Source organism: Neolamprologus brichardi, chromosome 4 (assembly GCF_056152115.1).
Source record: "Neolamprologus brichardi isolate AB-2024 chromosome 4, ASM5615211v1, whole genome shotgun sequence".
In the NCBI taxonomy this organism is placed as follows: domain Eukaryota; kingdom Metazoa; phylum Chordata; class Actinopteri; order Cichliformes; family Cichlidae; genus Neolamprologus; species Neolamprologus brichardi.
Genome location: NC_142107.1, coordinates 25,127,211 through 25,146,155, shown reverse-complemented (window position 1 = coordinate 25,146,155; position 18,945 = coordinate 25,127,211). Strand labels below are relative to the sequence as shown.

At 45.5% G+C, this 18,945-nt stretch overlaps 1 protein-coding gene across 1 annotated transcript in view; it reads right to left on the bottom strand.

Annotated features, from left to right (window-relative positions):
* The window catches only part of doc2a (double C2-like domains, alpha), a 62,193-nt gene extending 46,634 nt beyond the window's left edge, over positions 1-15,559 (bottom strand). Inside the window, exons 1-2 of the mRNA XM_087840167.1 lie at positions 15,095-15,559; positions 1,305-1,637 (exon numbers count right to left, since the gene is read on the bottom strand). Of these exons, the coding sequence (XP_087696293.1) occupies positions 1,305-1,637; positions 15,095-15,389 (628 nt within the window). The 5' untranslated portion in view covers positions 15,390-15,559. The remainder of the gene's footprint in view (positions 1-1,304; positions 1,638-15,094) is intronic.
* Positions 15,560-18,945: the final 3,386 nt, after the last annotated feature.

Sequence of the window (18,945 nt, the reverse complement as noted above, 5' to 3'; positions counted from 1 at the left end):
AGAGGATGGAGGAGAGGATGAAGGAGAGGATGATGGAGGAGAGGATGAAGGAGAGGATGGAGGAGAGGATGAAGGAGAGGATGAAGGAGACGATCGGCGCACTCGCGCTCCTTCTGCTCCTCCAGACGAGCCGGTGCCGTCACATTTCAGCCATCTCTGAAGTTGTTTCAGTCGCGTCTGTTACCTGCCTTCCCAAAAACGCTCAGCATCTGCAGTCTGGCCGAGCTTCAGCACGAGAGGCGTACGTGTCGATGTGTTGGTTACGTATGTGCGAGCTGCAAACACATGAATTATGTATCCACGGTGCAGCGGTGGAGACTGGAGCTGCTGCAGCATTTTTAGGTCCCTCAGTTACTCCGAGCGACCTTCGTGGTGTTTCTGCAGACTCTGACCTTTCATCCCAAACCCACATCCACATCGGCACGTTAGCCAAAGGAGACTTGAGCACTGTTGTCTGAAGGAAATTCACAATGAAAATATTTGTTTTCGTTCCAGCCTAAGCCGGCTTTCAGCCTCCAGTAAACAACGTGATTCATTAAAAAGACGAGAAATAATTCAGCCCCAGATTTGTTCTTCAGAGAGAGAATTAAGAGATTTAAGAGACGTGGAGAAAATACTTCAGTCCATCTGACAGAACCAAACACGCTGTGATGTCACGCAGAGGTTTCTCAGCCCTGCTTTATCTGCACCGTGCGTCCACGCAGGGTGTTGATCTGGTCAGGTATGTAGCAGAGGGGTTGTTCGTGAGTTTCAGCTGCTTTGGTGTTCATTAAAATAACAACAATGAGTGGATCATCCTGACAGGGAGCAGCGCAAAGGCAGAAACATGCAAAGAAGAGCTTTGGATGTCCTTCAGGAAGCCTGGAGATACACCTGGAGACCTGAGCCGACAGAGCCTGAGCTGGAGGATGAAGCTGCTCACACACATTCACTTTCAAACTCATTGCAGGCGTTTGTTCTCTATGGTGTGTTTGCATGTTTGAAGCCATTTCCTGCAAAATATAAATGAATGAAGGGTAACTGTAACTAACAGCTGTGATGGTGTTTTAAAGTCCTCTGCACTGTTACAGGCCTAACGGTGGAGAACCGAGAAGCAAAAACCAAACCCCAAAAGCATCACTGAGACCGTGACAGCGGCGAGTCACGAGCACTTCCTGTGTGATATTTTTGAGCCTCGTGAAATGTATGAAAACAGACTTGAGACGGAGCGGCGTGCAGGAAGCAGCCTCGGGGTGACGTTAAACAGATGTGTACAGATGCAGGGTGACACACGCACACAGACACATGCCGACGGCGAGGCTCACTGCAGTCGTCGCTGTCGGAGCTGTTGATCTCCACCGACGTGTCCACGCTGCTGGTCAGGGACAGGGACCCGCCCCCGCCCGGCCTGCCCTGGGCCAACAGAGGAGACAGGAGGTGAGACCCGCCCATTCCCGAGGCCACCGAGCCTGGGCTGAGGGACGGCGGCGGGGACACGGCGGGGATGGGGGAGACGGGGGTGGGGGAGGTGGGGGACAGGCGGGGGAAGTAGGCGGAGATCTGGCGGATGGGTCTGATGGGGCCGGGGCAAACGTCTATGGCCATGTGTTCCTGGATGGAGATGCTGAGCTTCTTTCCTCTCCGAACCGTCATAGAGTCTGAAGACAAACAAACATGTTTACTCACTGAGAGCTTTGATCTCAGCACATCAACAGCATTTAAATTCAGATTATTTAGTTTATTGCTTTTTTTAGTTGGTTTAAATACAGATGAATTAGATTAATAATAATTAATTAGATACATAACTTTGATTTATTGGTTTAACTTCATATGAGTTTAATTGAGTTTACTTTGGTTACAGTTATGTTAAGTTGGGTTAGTTTGGATTAGTAGTCTGGTTTATTGTCGCTGCTTTGGTTTGTTAACCCAGTTAGTTACCAGAGATGGGCAGTACTGTAATCTGATTACTTTTTTCAGGTAACGAGTAAAATAAGGGATTACTATTGCAAAAACGGTAATTAGATTACCGTTACTTTCCCGTAGGAACGCTGCGTTACTGCGTTACTAAAACTGTGATTTTTTGCGAGAATGTCTCATGACAGTGACGTAAGCGAGTGCGACGTTGGTGACAACAGCTGTGTGCAGATCAACAATGGATCATATATCGAGTGCAGAGAGAGTATGAGCGTGCAGCGTTTAAAGCGTGGAAGTACTGACCTTACTTTGAGTTTGATTCCATAAAAAGTGACAAAAACATTAGTGTCCGTTGTGCGTGGGAAGAAAACTTCTTTTTACAGCGAAAAAAACCCTAAACTTCCAAACAAGCACCGAGTAGCTACGACGTAATGGGAAACTCACAGAGAAACTCACGGATTCTTCCACTGACCGCTGCACACCTGCACCAGGGTAACCCTCCGCCTACCCCACTCCTGCTTTACAGGTGAAAATAGAGCAACAGGACCGCTAGTCTTTGACTTTATTTATTTTCTGCTGTGTTTTACTTGCATCTATTTGAAAGACTGAGTGTAAACACACAAAATATTTTATTTTATGTGCTGGAATGTGCAGAAAATAGGTTTAAATGTTAAACTAATTTCTTCCAGTCAGAGAATGTTGCAGATAATTAAATGTTTGCTTGATGCATAAAGTTAAAAGATTAAAACTAATAAAACAAGTTTTAAAAAGAGACTTTTCCATTTGATTACATTTTGTATGATGATTATGTAGAAAAAGTAGAATTGGGCTGAAAGATCTATCACTTTATCACCTATTCAGGTTGTAAGTCGTGTTTTTAAAAAGTAACTAAGTATTTAATTACTTTTGAAAATAAGTAATCAGTAAAGTAACGGGATTACTTTTTTGGGAAAGTAATCAGTAATTACTTACTGATTACTTTTTTCAAGTAACTTGACCAACACTGTTAGTTACAGACCCAGAATAAGTGTTTAACTCCTAAACCTGACGAGCATCATGAACACTGACTGACACGCAAACATCTGACGTGACTTTCTTTACGTGTCCTTAAGAAGACGATCATGAAGCCTGGGTATCCGTTTGGACTCATTTGTTTGAAGTGACTCACAGAGAAACTGAATAAAAGCTGAATAGATCTGTTGTGATGAAAACCTGAGGAACACTTGAGTGCGTTTGATGTCAGATTTCAAAGGAAATAGCACGAGGCGTTGGGGAGATTAGTCATGGGAAAGGTGTTGCTGCTGTCACAGGACTTAATTGAGCCACCAGGAGATGAAAAGAATTTGAAGGGAGCCTCAGATTTTAGGCGGTTCATGACTAATTATCCCAGATTTTTCTTCCTGGCAATGAAAGGAGCAATTGTCGTCATATTTTGAGGAGAATCTCTGACAGTCGCGGCCCTGAGGACACGGTGATTTTAAGGGTTCTTTGTAGTGAATTGTACCTGCTGTCTATCAGAGATGCCTCATCACACGGCGCTGCTTTCTAAGAACTGAATGTGACGAGCTTCAGGTTACATCAGGTAAAATAATCGCAGCGAGCAGTGGAGCCTGTCCCAGCATTCATAGCTGTGACACACCTGGACAGGTTATCCATGTGCCGCAGGGCGAACACAGAGACAGGCGCTCAGTCACACCCTGTTAGCTGCATTTCATTACAAAATAAAAGAAACACTTTGACTCTTCCTTCTGTCTGGTCTTATTATCCTCGCCCAGCTTTTCCTCCTTTCTGTATAACTGCACTGTAATTATACACTTTGTTTTCCCAACCTATGCTATTTAAAACATCCTCAGCCGTCTCTGGATTACTCGAGTAAGGACGTCTTTTCCTGCTGCAGCAGTTTGTTCAATAATCCTCTGACCTGAAATTAAATGCAGTGTTTCATTTGACAGAAACTCGGTTTTGTTTTGGCACCAACAGCACATCAAACACAGATGGAGGCAGTTTTATTGACAGCCGGCTGTGACACTGATAAATATGTTAAGCCAACTGCAGGCGACTACTGTTGTGGTCCAAAGACAGAAATAGACTCGAGCTGCAGGAGAAATATCAGCGAAACTCTGCGAAGAAGCCTCATCGCCAGCCTGCAGATACAGCCGTCTTTATCCAGATGTGTACAGATGTTGATCTCTATGAACATGCCCGGTCAGAGATGAAGATCTGGACCAGCTGACTAACAGCAGGCCAAGAAAACTAGCATTGGATTAACGGGGAAGAGTACAGTCCAAGATCCAAGTCATGGTCGGAGTACCGAGGCAAGAAAAACACGAACAAAAAGCCGAGACCAAAGCTGAAGATCTCCACTTTATTTATGCAGCAATAAATTACAACAACTGTTGGAGCCAAGTCCAGGCCAATATTTTACTCAATTACATCATACCATATTTAAGTATTTGTCATGATCTTTAAGGTGTGGGTAAAAAAGGTTAGGTAAGCAAGCAGGACGTGGAGCAACAGTTTTCTGACCGTCGCCGTTTTAATGTTATTTTTTGTTGTAACATAAAGAGAATGTAAACGGAGCTCCCACCAGAGGCATTTGTTTTGTACCTTTCGATTTGTATGGAAAATAAATGTTTTGCCCCTTTTTTCCTTCGCCTTGTTTTTGCTACCGGAAGGCTTCCAAGAGCACAAGTCAGAAACTTTACGTCCTGTAAAAACGGCAAAGAAGGGCCGAAGGTTGCCGTTACAACAACGGTCACCCCAAGGTGCTTTATATTAGAAGTCAGTACAATAATATAGATGAAACCCAACAATTATATGACCCCGAGCACTTTGGCGACAGTGACAAGAAAAAACTTTGTTTTAACAGGAAGAAAGCTGCGGCAGGAAGGTGGGGGGGCATCTGAGAGACCGGCTACAGGTGCAGTGAGCTACGAGATACATAAAAGTCAGGACACATCAAACACGTGAGCAGTGATGCAGCAGTCGTGAGCAGAATATCCCAAATTAAACACAGCAAACAAACCAAAGTGAAGACCAGAGTGAGTTAAATATCAGGTTAAAACCAGGCTGAACTTCAAGTGTTGACGAGGGACAAAGTCTTGCTGATGAAAAGAAGACACGAAAAACTGGATGTCACTGAAAGCAGAGATACTCCTCAGAGTGACAGGAAGTCGTGGAAGCCTTTCCACAGGTGTCTGTCTCCACAGGAATGACGAGGCCAAGTCTCAGCCAGGTGCTGCGAATGAAACGCACCCGATTGGCTGATCATCATCAGTGTGAGCACATCTGTAGAGCTGAGGTTTCTGATGTTTGCAGGTCTGGAGCGTTCAGGTGTGTTAACAGCGACGCAGTCTTCCCAGGAGTGGACGTCCCAGCAAATTCAGCCTGAGTAAAAACCCAGGAGCTTCATCTCAGTCAAAGGTTAAAGGTTAAACGTAGCAGCACAGTTAGAAACAGACTGAGCAAGTATGGAAAGTCTGTCCATGAAGCACGAAACCAAACTCAGCTGTGAGCGCGGCGCTGGAGGGATGGTGGTTTGGGTACCTCGGGGTCACTGGACCGTGAGCTCCTTCATCAAGCTGCGTCTCAACAGTGTTGGACCTCAGCGACACAAACAAACACCTGCGTGGACGGATTCCTGCTGCTGCGTTCATCATCAGCTCCGCTGTGCTCGAGGGAGTTATTGTCTAAAACTGCAGAAAAGGATGAGTGCATCTGTTTCAGCGCAGAGCTAACAGTCAGGAGGCGAGCGTGTTAAAGGAAACCCTTTTCTTCTATTTGACACATCGTGGTCCTGACAGCAGCTCCACGCCGCTGCAGGAGCTGACAGCAGGTGTTTAATGAGGACTGTGTGTGTCTGACACATGAAAAAGAGGGAAGCCCGGGTTCATAGAAAGCACAAAGAAAAGGTGTCGCAGCAGGACGCCGACACACATGGATGAAAGCAGGAAGTTTAACGACCACAGTCCTGTAAGGGGGTGTGGACATAACGGGGGGGAAATGACACGGCCAGAACGACCCGAGAGTGAAAAGGTAGCTCGCTAACAACACGCACAGCCTGCAGGTTGCATGAACAGCAGGGGGAAGTCAAACAGCTTCTTGGGCCTCGAGCCAGAATATTTCATCAGTGAGCCCCTGAGGGAAGATCTCCACCTGCTGCAGCAGCGAGACAGGTGAGACGCCCGAACGCAGCTCAGACTGCAGACGAGGCCTCAGCGAGTTACCCGTGAGAACAAACCGCAGTCACATCAGGCCCGATGTGTTTGCTTTAGAGCAGCTTTGCTTTCAGATTAAACAGATCTCTGAGTCAGGCTCACGTTTGTGCAACTTTCATTTAGTTTGTGTGAAGGAAGCTCGAGGAGGAATACTGAGCTGCAGACGAGCTAAACGAGTCCAAGAAAACAGTTCAGAGATCTGCTGTAAATAAGGCTCGGCCCACACGCAGACAGCCGTCACGTTTACATCTCTGTGCACATGAGAAGGCAAAAAATGACTTCCTGTGCTGTCGAGAGCATGTCGAACCAGCAGGTGGCGATATAGCCGTAGCGTAGGGTGTGGCTGCAGAGGGAGAGAGGCGGTGCCGCACAGCTGGGGCTGTTTCTGCAGGGGTGCGCTGGGACTGGGCGGAGCTACGACTGAAAAGTAAAAGAAGAAACACGTTGTGCGTGTGCTACGAAAACCGGCCAATGAAAGGCTCACAAACAGGAACGCAGCCAAAAACAGAAGTGAAGGTGCACGCCAGAAACCACGTTAGGATCGTGCATCAGGCTGGAAACGTGTTTATTTCTGCTGCAACATTTAACATAGGAGTCTGCTGGAGCCCCTAGTGGACGTCAGATGAACTGCAGGTGCCGGCTTCATTGTTTTATCTGCAGGCTGAATAAAAACCACATCGATAAATGCAAAGTCCCTCTGAATTCAACATGCACTGTTATTATATTTAGAATGATGACGTCAGCATCCTGTTCTATTTAAAATATCTTTATTTACTGTGCAGATTAAAACGCCTGATTACGTTTCATAATAAAACCTTCCAGACTTTATGTTCCAAAGCCTGAACACAAAGTCAGTCATCTTGCTCCTGAGTGAGAGAGCTGAATCCTCACGCTTTGAGCTTTCAGAGTAATTTTCGTGGTCAAACGTGGCGCCAACAGCCCTCCAGACCCGAGGAGTGCAGATCGCCGCTGCAGGCTCGAGTGGACGCTGAGTGACGCACAGGTGAGGTAAACAGTGTCAGAGGTATTACACGATGAGTCACTTTAACATTCACCTGTGAATATGATATAAAAACACATTTTATGGGTCTTTTCAGCTGCAGCACACGTATGACTCATGCCTTGAAGTGCTGATTATAAGAAATGCTTAAGATTGTTTATTCAAAGTCTTTTAACTAAAGGCCACGATGAAGCAGAAAAGTTTTCTCAGAGTTTCTTCCAGAAATGTGGAGCATAAAGCAGCGAGTGCTGCCTCTGCTCGAACACTCCGGGGACGCTAAACAACACCAATAAATATGCAACTGCAAACCAGCTGCCCCCTCAGGAGAGACTCGATTTAACCAGAAAAAATACACAACAGGCAAAATAAAAGTACGCAAGTCACCACCACTGTCATCCTCCATGTTCTTCTGCTTTATTTACTCCACAAAGACTAAAATTTGTATTTCCTTCTATTACTGGCTTATATGGAAGTCCACGCATAACATTATTCAAATAGATTAATTAATAAATCAATATGCCATGAAAGGCATTCCCTCTATTTATGTACTCTGTGTGTAATCCATTACTTTGTTTATTAGATCTCCATCTCACGGGAACCAGCAGCCCCCTCTCTCTCTGTCGGCCACCTCATTCATTTCCTGTTTTACTTTGATGGCTGGTCGTCTCTGTTTTTGAGTTTCACTTCCTCCTCGTTGTCTCGATTGTGTTCAGCTGTTTCTCGTTGCCCTCCCGTGTTCGTCCCTGTGTATAAATAGTCCTGTCTTTGCCTGTGCTGGTCCTGGTCACCGTGTTGCTCCCTGTGCCCTTGTGGATCTTACAGCCGGGTCTTTGTTCCTGAGCTCTGCCTCCTTCGTTCTGCGACTCGAGTTATGAAGCTCTCTCTGTAGCTTTTGACAGCTGCTGTTCAGTCTGTCTGTAAATCACCGCCTCTCTGACTCTGACTTCTGCATGTGTTGCACCAACATGGAGTCAGCATCCACCCTTTCCTGACTGCGAGCTGTGGCCTCAGATGTGGATGCTGATTCTGAGTGTGAGGGTGGATGATCCCTGCAGTTATGAACTCACATTACATTACAGCAGATTGAATAAAAATGTAATAGTTTTAATAATATCATAATAATAATATTGGCGGTTTCAGCCTTAGTTCATGCACTGATGACATCACTGAGGTAAACTGAATGTAGTGCGGCTCAGAGACGAGCTGATTACAGGTTAGTTGATCCTCTGAGAGCCGAGTCTGGAGAACAGAACTGTTCAGTTTGTGACAACATTTAATCGCGCTCCTTATTTTGTTTGACGAGCGTGTTTTTCAGCTTAGCGGTGTTATGTTGAGATTCGTGTCCACAAACTGAAGACTTCTGCTGTTAAATGAGCGCGGCGGCGAGGACGATGACGCTGTAAGGAGATGCAAACTGCTCGTTTAGGTTGAGATGAAGCGTTTGGGGGGTTTTTAAAGCTGAGTTTTCACCAGGCTGAGAAGATGTTCACAAACACACACAGCGCTGTAATGACTAGTTCACCTTCTGCTGTGAGACCACCTCAGAGTGAAAGGAGGCAGGGGCCTCGTCATTAGCCCAAAATGTTCAACAGCTGGCTCCAGTTAGCTGACGCCTGAGCGTGGACCTGCGGCTGCTTTCTTGTTAAGTGATCATAAAGAGAGAGGACGACTCAGATGTCCGACAGGACTTTAAGCAGTGGGAGATTTCACACGCTGTGTAATTGGAAGGAGATCATGCTTGTTTAAGTGTCTCCTCCTTAAACTCTGCAGGGCGTCCTTAACAAAGCCGGAGCAGAACCTCGAGTCGAACATGCACGATCAAAGAAAAGATTTAGGATTGGACGCGTCCTGCACATGATGTTATTGGTGTCATTTAAACCAGTGGAGCAGACAGGGTGAGAGAATAGGAGCTAACGACCTGCTGCTGGTGCAGTTTGCAGAATGCACCAGTTTTGTTTTTGTGTTTACTCAGAGATCTGAGGAGAGATTCTGCTGTGTTGCTTGGTTCCTCAGAGAAGAGCTCCAAATAAAATTAACAGAATAAATCCTCATTCTGTGTGTTCGGCCTGCAGGAAGCTTGAAGCTTGTTTTCAGGCAGAAGTAGTGCAGTCCTATTAGCAACACACAGGACGGAAACAGCAGGCTCACAAAGCATTGCAAGTGTCTGTGATGATGCTTCAGTTCCCAAAACAAGAACACACACTAACGAATCTACACGTTAGCTACAGCTAACAACCAGCAAAACACCTGTATATGAAAGATGGTCATAATCAACCCAATGGTTAGATTCAAACAGCACAAACACCAGAGGTGCAGTTCAGGTGAAGCTAGCAGACAGTTAGCAACCAGAGTCACCTGTGTCACCATCCACTTGTCAGTCACAGAGGCCACGCCCCTAATAATGCAAACTTTAATCCTTAATACAATTTAAAAAGGTGAGTTATAAAAACAGGTGTTATGAAGGGGACGTGATCCACAGAGACCAAACTGTTTGTGTATCCGGCTGTAAACGTGTTTATTTCTGCTGTAAGGATTTAACATGGGGGTCTATGGGGACTGACTCACTGCTGCCTCAGCTGGACATCAGGGGAACTGCAGGTGCTGGGGCTTCATTTTTCAGCCTTCGATGCTGATGTTTGGGCTATAGCGCTTTATTAACGGGGAGAACTATGTTTTCTAGATAAAATCTCAATTCTAATCAGCTATTTTATTCTATTTAATTTATTCTATTCTATTGTTTTTCTTACTTTTTGCTGCTCTTAACTTTGTACTGTCCACTTTCTGCCGTGACCAAGCAAATTTCCCACTTGTGGGACTAATAAAGTCTCATCTCATCTCAATCTCATCTCAATCTCATCTCATATCTCATGTCTCATCTCAATCTCATCTCAATCTCATCTCATATCTCATCTCAATCTCATCTCAATCTCATCTCATATCTCATCTCATATCTCATCTCAATCTCATCTCAATCTCATCTCATATCTCATCTCATATCTCATCTCATATCTCATCTCATCTCATATCTCATCTCATATCATCTCTCATCATCTCTCATCTTCCAGGGTAGAACAGTGAGCTTTGAGATGCTGAGGCATTTCAGCATCAACATTTTAACTTTACTGAATTTAATTTGAACTTAATTTAATGAGAAGTCAAATTTATTAGGCTGTTCTTGAACGTGCGCTAATCACTGAGGAGATCTCCAGGCATCGTGTAAAATTTCAAAACGTAATGAGGATGTAATTATAAATTAGAAGTCGCACATCTGAGACGCCGTCTCCTGGGTTTAAATCTTCCTGTTTTGATTTTCCGGCCCTTCCCACTCTGTCACGTGTGTTTGCTTCCCGAGTGTCTGTGGCGCTCGGGCCGTCATGTTTAATTCAGGGGGAGGTGGCGTTTATCAGCCAAAACATTCTCCCACATGAAAGTGAAACCTGGTGCCCGTCCAGTGTGAGATATGCAGTCACAGCGGGATTACTGGTGAGACTTCGACACAGGGGAGGATCTTAATGAAGACACACAAAACGCCTCTCCCTGCCGCCACTCGTTCCCACCCTGGAGTCTGCAGACGCCTTCCCCTCCCCGCTTGTTTTTACTCGCCCTGTCACCGTTTCATGTTCCTCTCCGCATTAACAGTCTCAGCCTCGCTGTGCAGAGGCGACTCGTGTCACCTCATATACGCTCACCTGATGGCTGAGTGACAGGTGTGAGCTGCAGCCGCACACGTCGCTGTGATTGGACAGATTCTGTCACTTTTCAGCTCCTGGCAGCTTCAAACCAAACTGCACGACAATAATTAAGTTCATCGTTAATTCGATCGTGCACTGGAGTTTTCTGTTAACGATGATGTCACAGATCAGCTGTTTTCACAATACACCCCTTCACCAAGGAGGCCACGCCCCTAATGGTGCAAAGAGTTTTTTATCAGACATGAGGATTACTTTGAACTGTGACTCATGCAAAGCTGCTCTGCGAGGTCAGTCACTGCAGGGACAAAAGATCTGAAATTTGGAATAAGCACAAACAGCAGCTGCTCCATAACTTCATTAATTACTCATGATTATTTCTCTGTCTCTGTCTCACAGCTTCCTCTCTTCCTAAGCTGAGCATCAGCTCGTGTGCTGCAGAGAGGAGAGACGAGGGAACCTAATATAATTCAGTTGTTCTGCCAAAAAAAATCTCTGCTCCTCGCTGGGATTTGAAATCCTCCAGCCACAGAAAACACCACATTATAATTCACAACCAGCTGCATGCAAATCAATAGGCAGGCCTGATGTTACTGGCTGATGTGAGGAAGCTGCTTTGGCAACAACACGTTAGCATAGCATCCATCACAAAGCGACGCGCAGTCAGAAGCAGGAGGCAGCGTGATCCAAGCACACGGACATTTGTTTTTTTCGGTTGTTTGGTTGGAGTCAGCGGAGAGGTTGTAATTATTTTAATGAGTTTAACGAACACACGACAGCTCGCTCGCCTCAGAAGCAAACACATCGTCATCGGTCCTGTCTTCCTCACACGGCCCCTCCCTGAGCCTGTTTCTGACGGATGTTTCTTCCTGTTAAACGGACGTTTTTCCTTCCCACTGTCACCAACTGCTTGGTCATAGAGGCTCAGCCTATTGCTGGGGTCTCTGTGTTCACATTATAACTGCTGCTGTCGGCCGGGCCGGGCGGTCGGTGTGCAGGTGTGCAGGTGTGCAGGTGTGCACGACCGTGAGCGCGCAGCCTCTGATCTCATTGTTCATCTGTGTGACGCTGCAGAAGCTTCCAGTTTGTCTTCATCATGTTCGAGGTCACATTATTATTATCAGACTTATCTTTGTCCTCTTTAAGTAAAGATGAAATTCGCTGGCTGGGCCGAGCATTCGATTTGGGACATTCGCTGGCTTGGTAGCATCCACCCATCTGTTGGAGGGTGGTGCAGCTTCCTTTGATGTTTTAACTGCTGATTTTAATTGGCCTGTTTTGTTTGGGACCAAATGGCGCCACAGCAGATCAGCAGCAGTCGCGCGAGGCGCTGCTCGGTCCTGTCTCTTTAAGAACCTCCTTCCCTAAAAGCCTCTGATTGGCTAACATCCAGAAACCTGCTGAGGGGCGGTTTGTGCAGCAGAACAACTGAATAAAGAAATCTGGCTGGAACGTACGACAGAAACACGAAGCATGAAGGTCCCGTTTGACCCGCTGTTGGATATTCCCGGTAGAACAAAGCCAGTGGATGACCTTCACAGCACAGCTGTATACAGGAAGCTCCCGTGAATCATTAATGACTGCACGCGTCGCTCTATAGATCAGCCCCGACACGGAGAACCATCCACGAGGTTCTTTATTCTAAATGCCATTAATGTGGTGAGTGAACTACAGCTGCTGTTTTTATCTTTTAGGCATAAAATCTTATTTTGTGCTCATTTTATATCTTTTTGTGGCAGCATTAGTGATTATTTGTAGGTACATTATAGGAACTCTGCACTTCCATCGGGTCAGCAGAAGCTAAAGGCGGAAGGTTAAAGTTGCGTTTTAGCCTCATGCTGAACATGTTCACATCAGATCTTTCTTGTTCTTTGGCTTTACTTCTGTTTAAGATTTCCCACTAAATGGATTAAAAGAAATAAATGGGTGGATGAACCTGAAGCTAAGGGTAAACTTGTTTGGAAGTTAAATCTACCAACGTGTTGCTTTCAGTGCTCCTCAATAACCTCGCAATAAAAAATAAACTTTTGATTAAGTTATAAGTGAACCATTGGAGTTCATGTCTGTGTCCAGGTCAGTGGAAGATTAATGTTGGGATTAATTGAGCCTGACTCAGAAATGTTTAAAGGACACATCAGTTTGGCTGAAACAAAAACCAACCTTCACCCCGCAGAGGTCGCAGGACCACCTCAACGACTCCTGTAACCTGCACACCCAGAACTCCCGTCATCAGGTCGCCCTCCTACGTTAACCACCTCTTACCCATCCCTCTTCCCTCGCTCCAGAAACGGCACAACAGCCATGACCTCACCAGAGCCAATCAGGATGTCTCCAACCTGTCAGTCATTCCTAATTCATCCCATCATCCAGAGTTCGCTCTGCTCTTTAAGCCTGTGAACTCACATTATTTTGTCATGGTGCTCACTATTAAAATCATATAACATGTAATTTCAATTTAAAAAGTGACAGGGTCATACTTTCATCCATTCTTTGAATAGTGGGTGGTGCCAGTTCTCCACTTAATGTCATTTTAACCATCGCAGAATAACAACAGACGAGCTCCGCTCTAACCTCGAGACAGGAAGAGAAAGGAAATCTGATTCTCCTGGTTTCCTGTTCGGTTCAGGTTTGGTTAGAGTCTCATCGCGTTCGTCTCTTCACTGGATCAGAAGCTTGAAGCGGACCTCAGCAGCTGAAAGCATCAGCATGGACAGGATTAAATATGAGTCCTGATGCCATGTTTGTGCTGCAGCTCCGTGTTGGTGCTTTTGCAGCACTGCTATCCGAGCTTCGTCAATGAACAGTGAGGTCAGAGGAATAAAGTTCTGCAGAGAGAGCAGATGTTCTTCAGGCTGGGCAACCTGTGGAGACTTTCTTCTACTGGCAAATTGATTTCAGCTTAAAGTAGCTGAGGTACCATCACAGCTTCAATCAGTCAGTCAGTGACGAACATGATACAGAATCATTTCCAGAGTCATCATGTGTGCTCACTTCTTCCTGTCTTTATTTCACGACAGCTTTTCCACCACAGCCAAGTTATTGAGATAAATGTTTTAAATCATCATAATTCACAGCATGCAGCACATGCATGAAGCACTAAACTGCACAAAGATCCAAACAACAGACAAACTTAACCACAGTCTGGGCTTTATTCAGATTAACATCCAAATAAAATCTCAGAATTTAATCAAACCTGGAGCTCAGCACGGTCTGTTGCTATAGTGACCTCACAGCAGCCATATTATTGGTCAGATGCTCCAACAGCACAAACACGGTCCAGAGGTCCAGCTCAGGTAAAGCTAGCAGACAGCTAGCAGCTACAGCCGCCTGTGTCCCCATCCACCTGTCAGTCAAAGAGGCCACGCCCCTAATAATGCACACTGTAAACCGTAATACAATTTAATCAGCTGATTCGTCTCGTATGGAGGTCGAAACCAGCTGAATAAGTAAAAAATAAATAAACAACTTATCACTAATCACATGCTTTAGTATGTTTTTGCTTTTTGTTCATATTTTTGTTCTCCCATTTAATATTTTATTTTATTTATAAATATATTCATTTAAATATTTATTTCCCAAATTGTTTCCCTCTTCACACGTGTCCCGTACTCGTATCAATAATGTACGAGTCATTATTAACAAATAATGTAAATTATTACAGAAATAAGTAAACAAATTCATGCTTACAGTTACACGGAGGAAACTGAATGAGAGGTCATTGTGACAGTAAATATTTCTGTGAGGAAGCCAAACTATGAATGATTTCACACTTTATTAACTGACTTATATACGCATATATTTCAACATTATTTCCTTCTTTTATTTTTTTGTCTCAATATTAATAATATTGTTGCATTTTCAGTCCTCCATAGATCACACATCACCAAAATAAGTTGATAACAACATTTAAATCTGATTGAAAATGTCAATTTTTAGCTCCACGATCAATAAACAGACCATCTGTGGTTAGTGTTTTATTTTTTTCTCAAACTCAAAAATTAACCACGGCCACTAAATGCCTCCAAACTGTAATTAAAGCGCTAAAGTGCAATAAAACAGCGCAGCGCGTCACGCAAACCTCGCTGCATCAGAGTAAATGCACTTTGCACCACTTGCAGAAACACCGAAATTTGTTGAGAGACGAGAGGATGGAGGGATACTGAGGAGGAGGCGGAGACTGGAGCGGGAATAAAAGCTTCTCAGAAGTGCATAATCCCCCCCCCCCCCCCCCCCCCCCCCCCAATAAAAGAAGGAGACACGCAGCAGCATTAAGAATAAAGAGTAAATGTTCGTACCTTTGATGGTGAGTGGAGGAGATTCCTGCACAAACAAGTGGATGTCAGTGCACGAGGGGTCCGCACTAACAGGTGGTGAGAGAGGAGCGAGCAGCCGAGCGGTCGAGAGAGGTAGGAGGAGAGAGAGAGAGAGCTCGGAGATTTGGACTTTTAACTCTTTCTGCCCCCCACCCCACCCCCTCCTCACTGCCTCTGTTTTCAGATATTTAAGTGTGTTTAATATCCTCTCGCCGGGCTTCACATCCATCTGAAATGTCAGCGGCGAGGAAGCTCTTCCTTTAATCACACTACACATGTATTAGATTAACTCCCCCTCCCTCCCCTCTTTCTCCCCCTCTTTTTCCTTCCTGCAGATTGCAGGGAGCAGAAAAATGTGCCAACAGCAGCATCTGTGTCTCTCTGTATAATTTGTGGTTAATGATGCCTAATGATGCATTTGTGCATCCAGCACACATATACAATCACACATAGCATGTTTTCCTCCTCCCTCGCAGGAAAGGGTGTAGAACATGTGGCCTCCTCCTCCCCCGATCCTTCTCGTCCCACCACCTCCTCGGCCCTTTGTTCCTCCTCTTCCTCGCTCCTGTGGTCACACAAAAGGTGTCCCTGGGGTAGAGGAACCCCGTGTTAGAGAGAGAGAGAGAGAGTGTGCCACTCTCCATCCTTCCTCCTCCTCCTCCTCTTCTTCTTCTCTCTGCATCTCATCCACCCACACACTCAGTCTTTCTCTCTCCGTCCATGCACGCCAAAATGGACGAGGAAACCCTGTGATTATTTCTCACGTTTCATGCACACCTCTCTCCTTCTCCACCTCTGGTCTCAAGTGCAACATGACAGGAAACCCTGCAGTCCACTTCAAAGGTAAAATGAGGACAGGTACCACAGCTGCTCCCGCTGCTGATGTTCTTGGTTCTTGTTATTAAGAGCCCAGATGGAACAGTTTCCTTTTAAGAGGCGGTAATGAGTACGCTGAGTGAAAGGACTGAACTCTGTGGGTAGATGGAGATGATGCTCTGGAGGCTGGCAGAGGTTTGAGGAGGTGAGCAGGGTGGAGGATTAGGTGGAGAGCGTTGGGGAGTCTGGGCAGGTAGGGCAGTTGAATTATTACTCAATTCAATTCAATTCAATTTTATTTATATAGCGCCAAATCACAACAAAAGTCGCCTCAAGGCGCTTCATAGATACAGAGAAAAACCCAACAATCATATGACCCCCTATGAGCAGCACTTTGGCGACAGTGGGAAGGAAAAACTCCCTTTTAACAGGAAGAAACCTCCAGCAGAACCAGGCTCAGGGAGGGGCGGGGCCATCTGCTGTGATTGGTTGGGGTGAGAGAAGGAAAACAGGATAAAGACATGCTGTGGAAGAGAGACAGAGGTTAATAACAGATATGATTATTACGACTGCACAAAAGGAAAGAACTTTAAATCTGCTAACTAACTAATGACTTCCAAGTTTTATTTATATAGCAGCAAATCAGAACAGCAGTCGCTTCAAGATGCTTTAGACCAGCGGTCCCCAACCCCCGGGCCTCGGACCGGTACCGGTCCGTGAGTCGTTTGGTACCGGGCCGCGAGAGTTGAGGCTCAGGTGTGAAATGTATAGTTTTCAGGGTTTTTATCGGTTTTCAGCGTTATTTTGTTATCGTTTTTATCGTTAACTCGGTTTTCCTGGGTCTTTTCACGTGTGTTATGAATAAATCTTCTTTTTTTCGGTACTGGTACTAGTTTTATTTTGTTGTATTTATCCGCCACACCTTAAAGACAAAACATTGTCGGGCATAAACCGGTCCGTGGCGCAAAAAAGGTTGGAGACCACTGCTTTATACTGTAAAGTCCTGCAGTAATCACAATAATCCAGAAAACCCCGACATTCACATGACCCAACTATGAGCAGCACTTTGGCGACAGTGGGAAGGAAAAACTCCCTTTTAACAGGAAGAAGCCTCCAGCAGAACCAGGCTCAGGGAGGGGCGGGGCCATCTGCTGGGGTAAGGTGGAGTCAGCAGCTCTGGTCAGCGTTGATCCAATGAGCAACAGCGTGCGTGTGAATAATTATAAAGTAGAAGAGCAGACTGGTGAGTGTGAGTGGCCACGCCCACAAGAACAACATGAATCACACTCTCTTTTAGCCCCGCCCTTTTTCTTGAAGCTGTCCTCAGAAAGCTGACACTGTGTCATGTGTTTATTCACCTCTCTGCATTTAATCTCTTCCACAGCACGTCTTTGTCCCGTCTTCCTCGCCACCCGGTCGCAGGTTTCTTCCTGTTAAAAGGGAGTTTTTCCTTCCCACTGTCGCCAACTGCTGCTCATAGGGGGTCATATGATTGTTGGGTTTCTCTGTATTACTCTAAAGTCTTTACTCTACATTGTAAAGCACTTTGAGGGGACTGTTGTGATTTTGTGTGATTTTTTTTTCCTTCAGAGCTACACAAATAATTTTGCGCTGCAACAACAACGTGTTTTCTAAAAGCGTTCAGGGATGAGAGCTGCAGGGTTTAATGATGATGAAATGTAGAAATGTGTGTTTGCTGAGACAGCAGAGGCTGAACGTGGTAAAGAGCTTTTGCTTCCTTGTTTACTTTCTCGTCTGTTTCCTGGACTTTGATCCAAAGAAAACTTTGAAAATCCAAAACTTGAAGTAAACTTCTGCTTTTCCTCACTTCCTGCCACGTATGTGCTGCTCCTCTTGTAGACGTGGATGTTAAACATAAAGTTTGTAATAATGAGCTGAACACTCGTTTGCGGCAGGCTTTTTAACTTGTTTTAATTCTCGTATTCTTCATACTGCAAAGTAACGACGGTACAATATGAGCGACCTCTGAAGAGTTCATGGTCCACTCGGTGACCGCGAGGAGCCCGAACCATCGTCGCTGCACCGCCATGCTGCCAGCTGGTCTGAGGACAAACATGTCCGCTTCAGCCTCGCCTGTTCCAGAAGTCTTTGTTTTGTTCAGATGCAGCTTTGCAAAGTTAAACTTTGGCGCCATGTTGAGGACGTTTCCTCCTGCAGCTGTACTTGTTCAGGCTGTTTCTGTGCTGTCATGAACTTTGACCTTTGACTGAGTCTCAGATGGAGCTCCTGGGTTTTTGCTTGGGCTGCAGTTGCTGCGACTTCCACTCCTGGGACGACTGCGTCGCTGTTAACACACCTGAACGCTCCAGACCTGCAAACATCAGAAACCTCAGCTCTACAGATGTGCTCACACTGATGATGATCAGCCAATCAGGTGAGTTTCATTATTAGCACCTGGCTGCTTCTCATCAGCTTAATTCTGGTGGGAGGAATGAGAACCTGTAAAAAGCTCTGCGTCCATATTTTATACATCTGCAGTCTCGAAGATGTCGAGTCGTTTTTTAAACGATTTAATGTTGGAAACCTCAGAGAGAAAGAAGAGCAGAGCTCTGTCCTCTGAACGTCTGCCCTGCAGGACGAAGGATGTCCGCTATAAGAGCTGTTAAATATTTGATCGTCGCCCTCTCACAGACGTGCCTTTAGTCAGAAACCTGGCCACACTGGATAATAAACTACCTCACCCTGCTCTGCTTTTTCTCCGCTCTTCTTCAGTCATTCTCGTGGCCAACGATGCCGTTAAAACCGATGATTAGCCGGCCTGCTCGTCTGTGCCGATCTCGGCCTTAGAGACACGGTGCTGCTGGGTTGTTGTGTATTATGCAGATTGAGTGTTATTAACCCCGATGGCCCTGAAGACACGAGGAATACCCAGAGTCTGAATGCACTCGGGTTGTGTTGTGATCGTGTTGTCATGTGGAGCCTTCGTCCTGCTTTGTGTCGGTTCATCTTCTCGCCTTAATCTCACTCGGTTTGTTGGAGATTCAGCTCACGTCTCA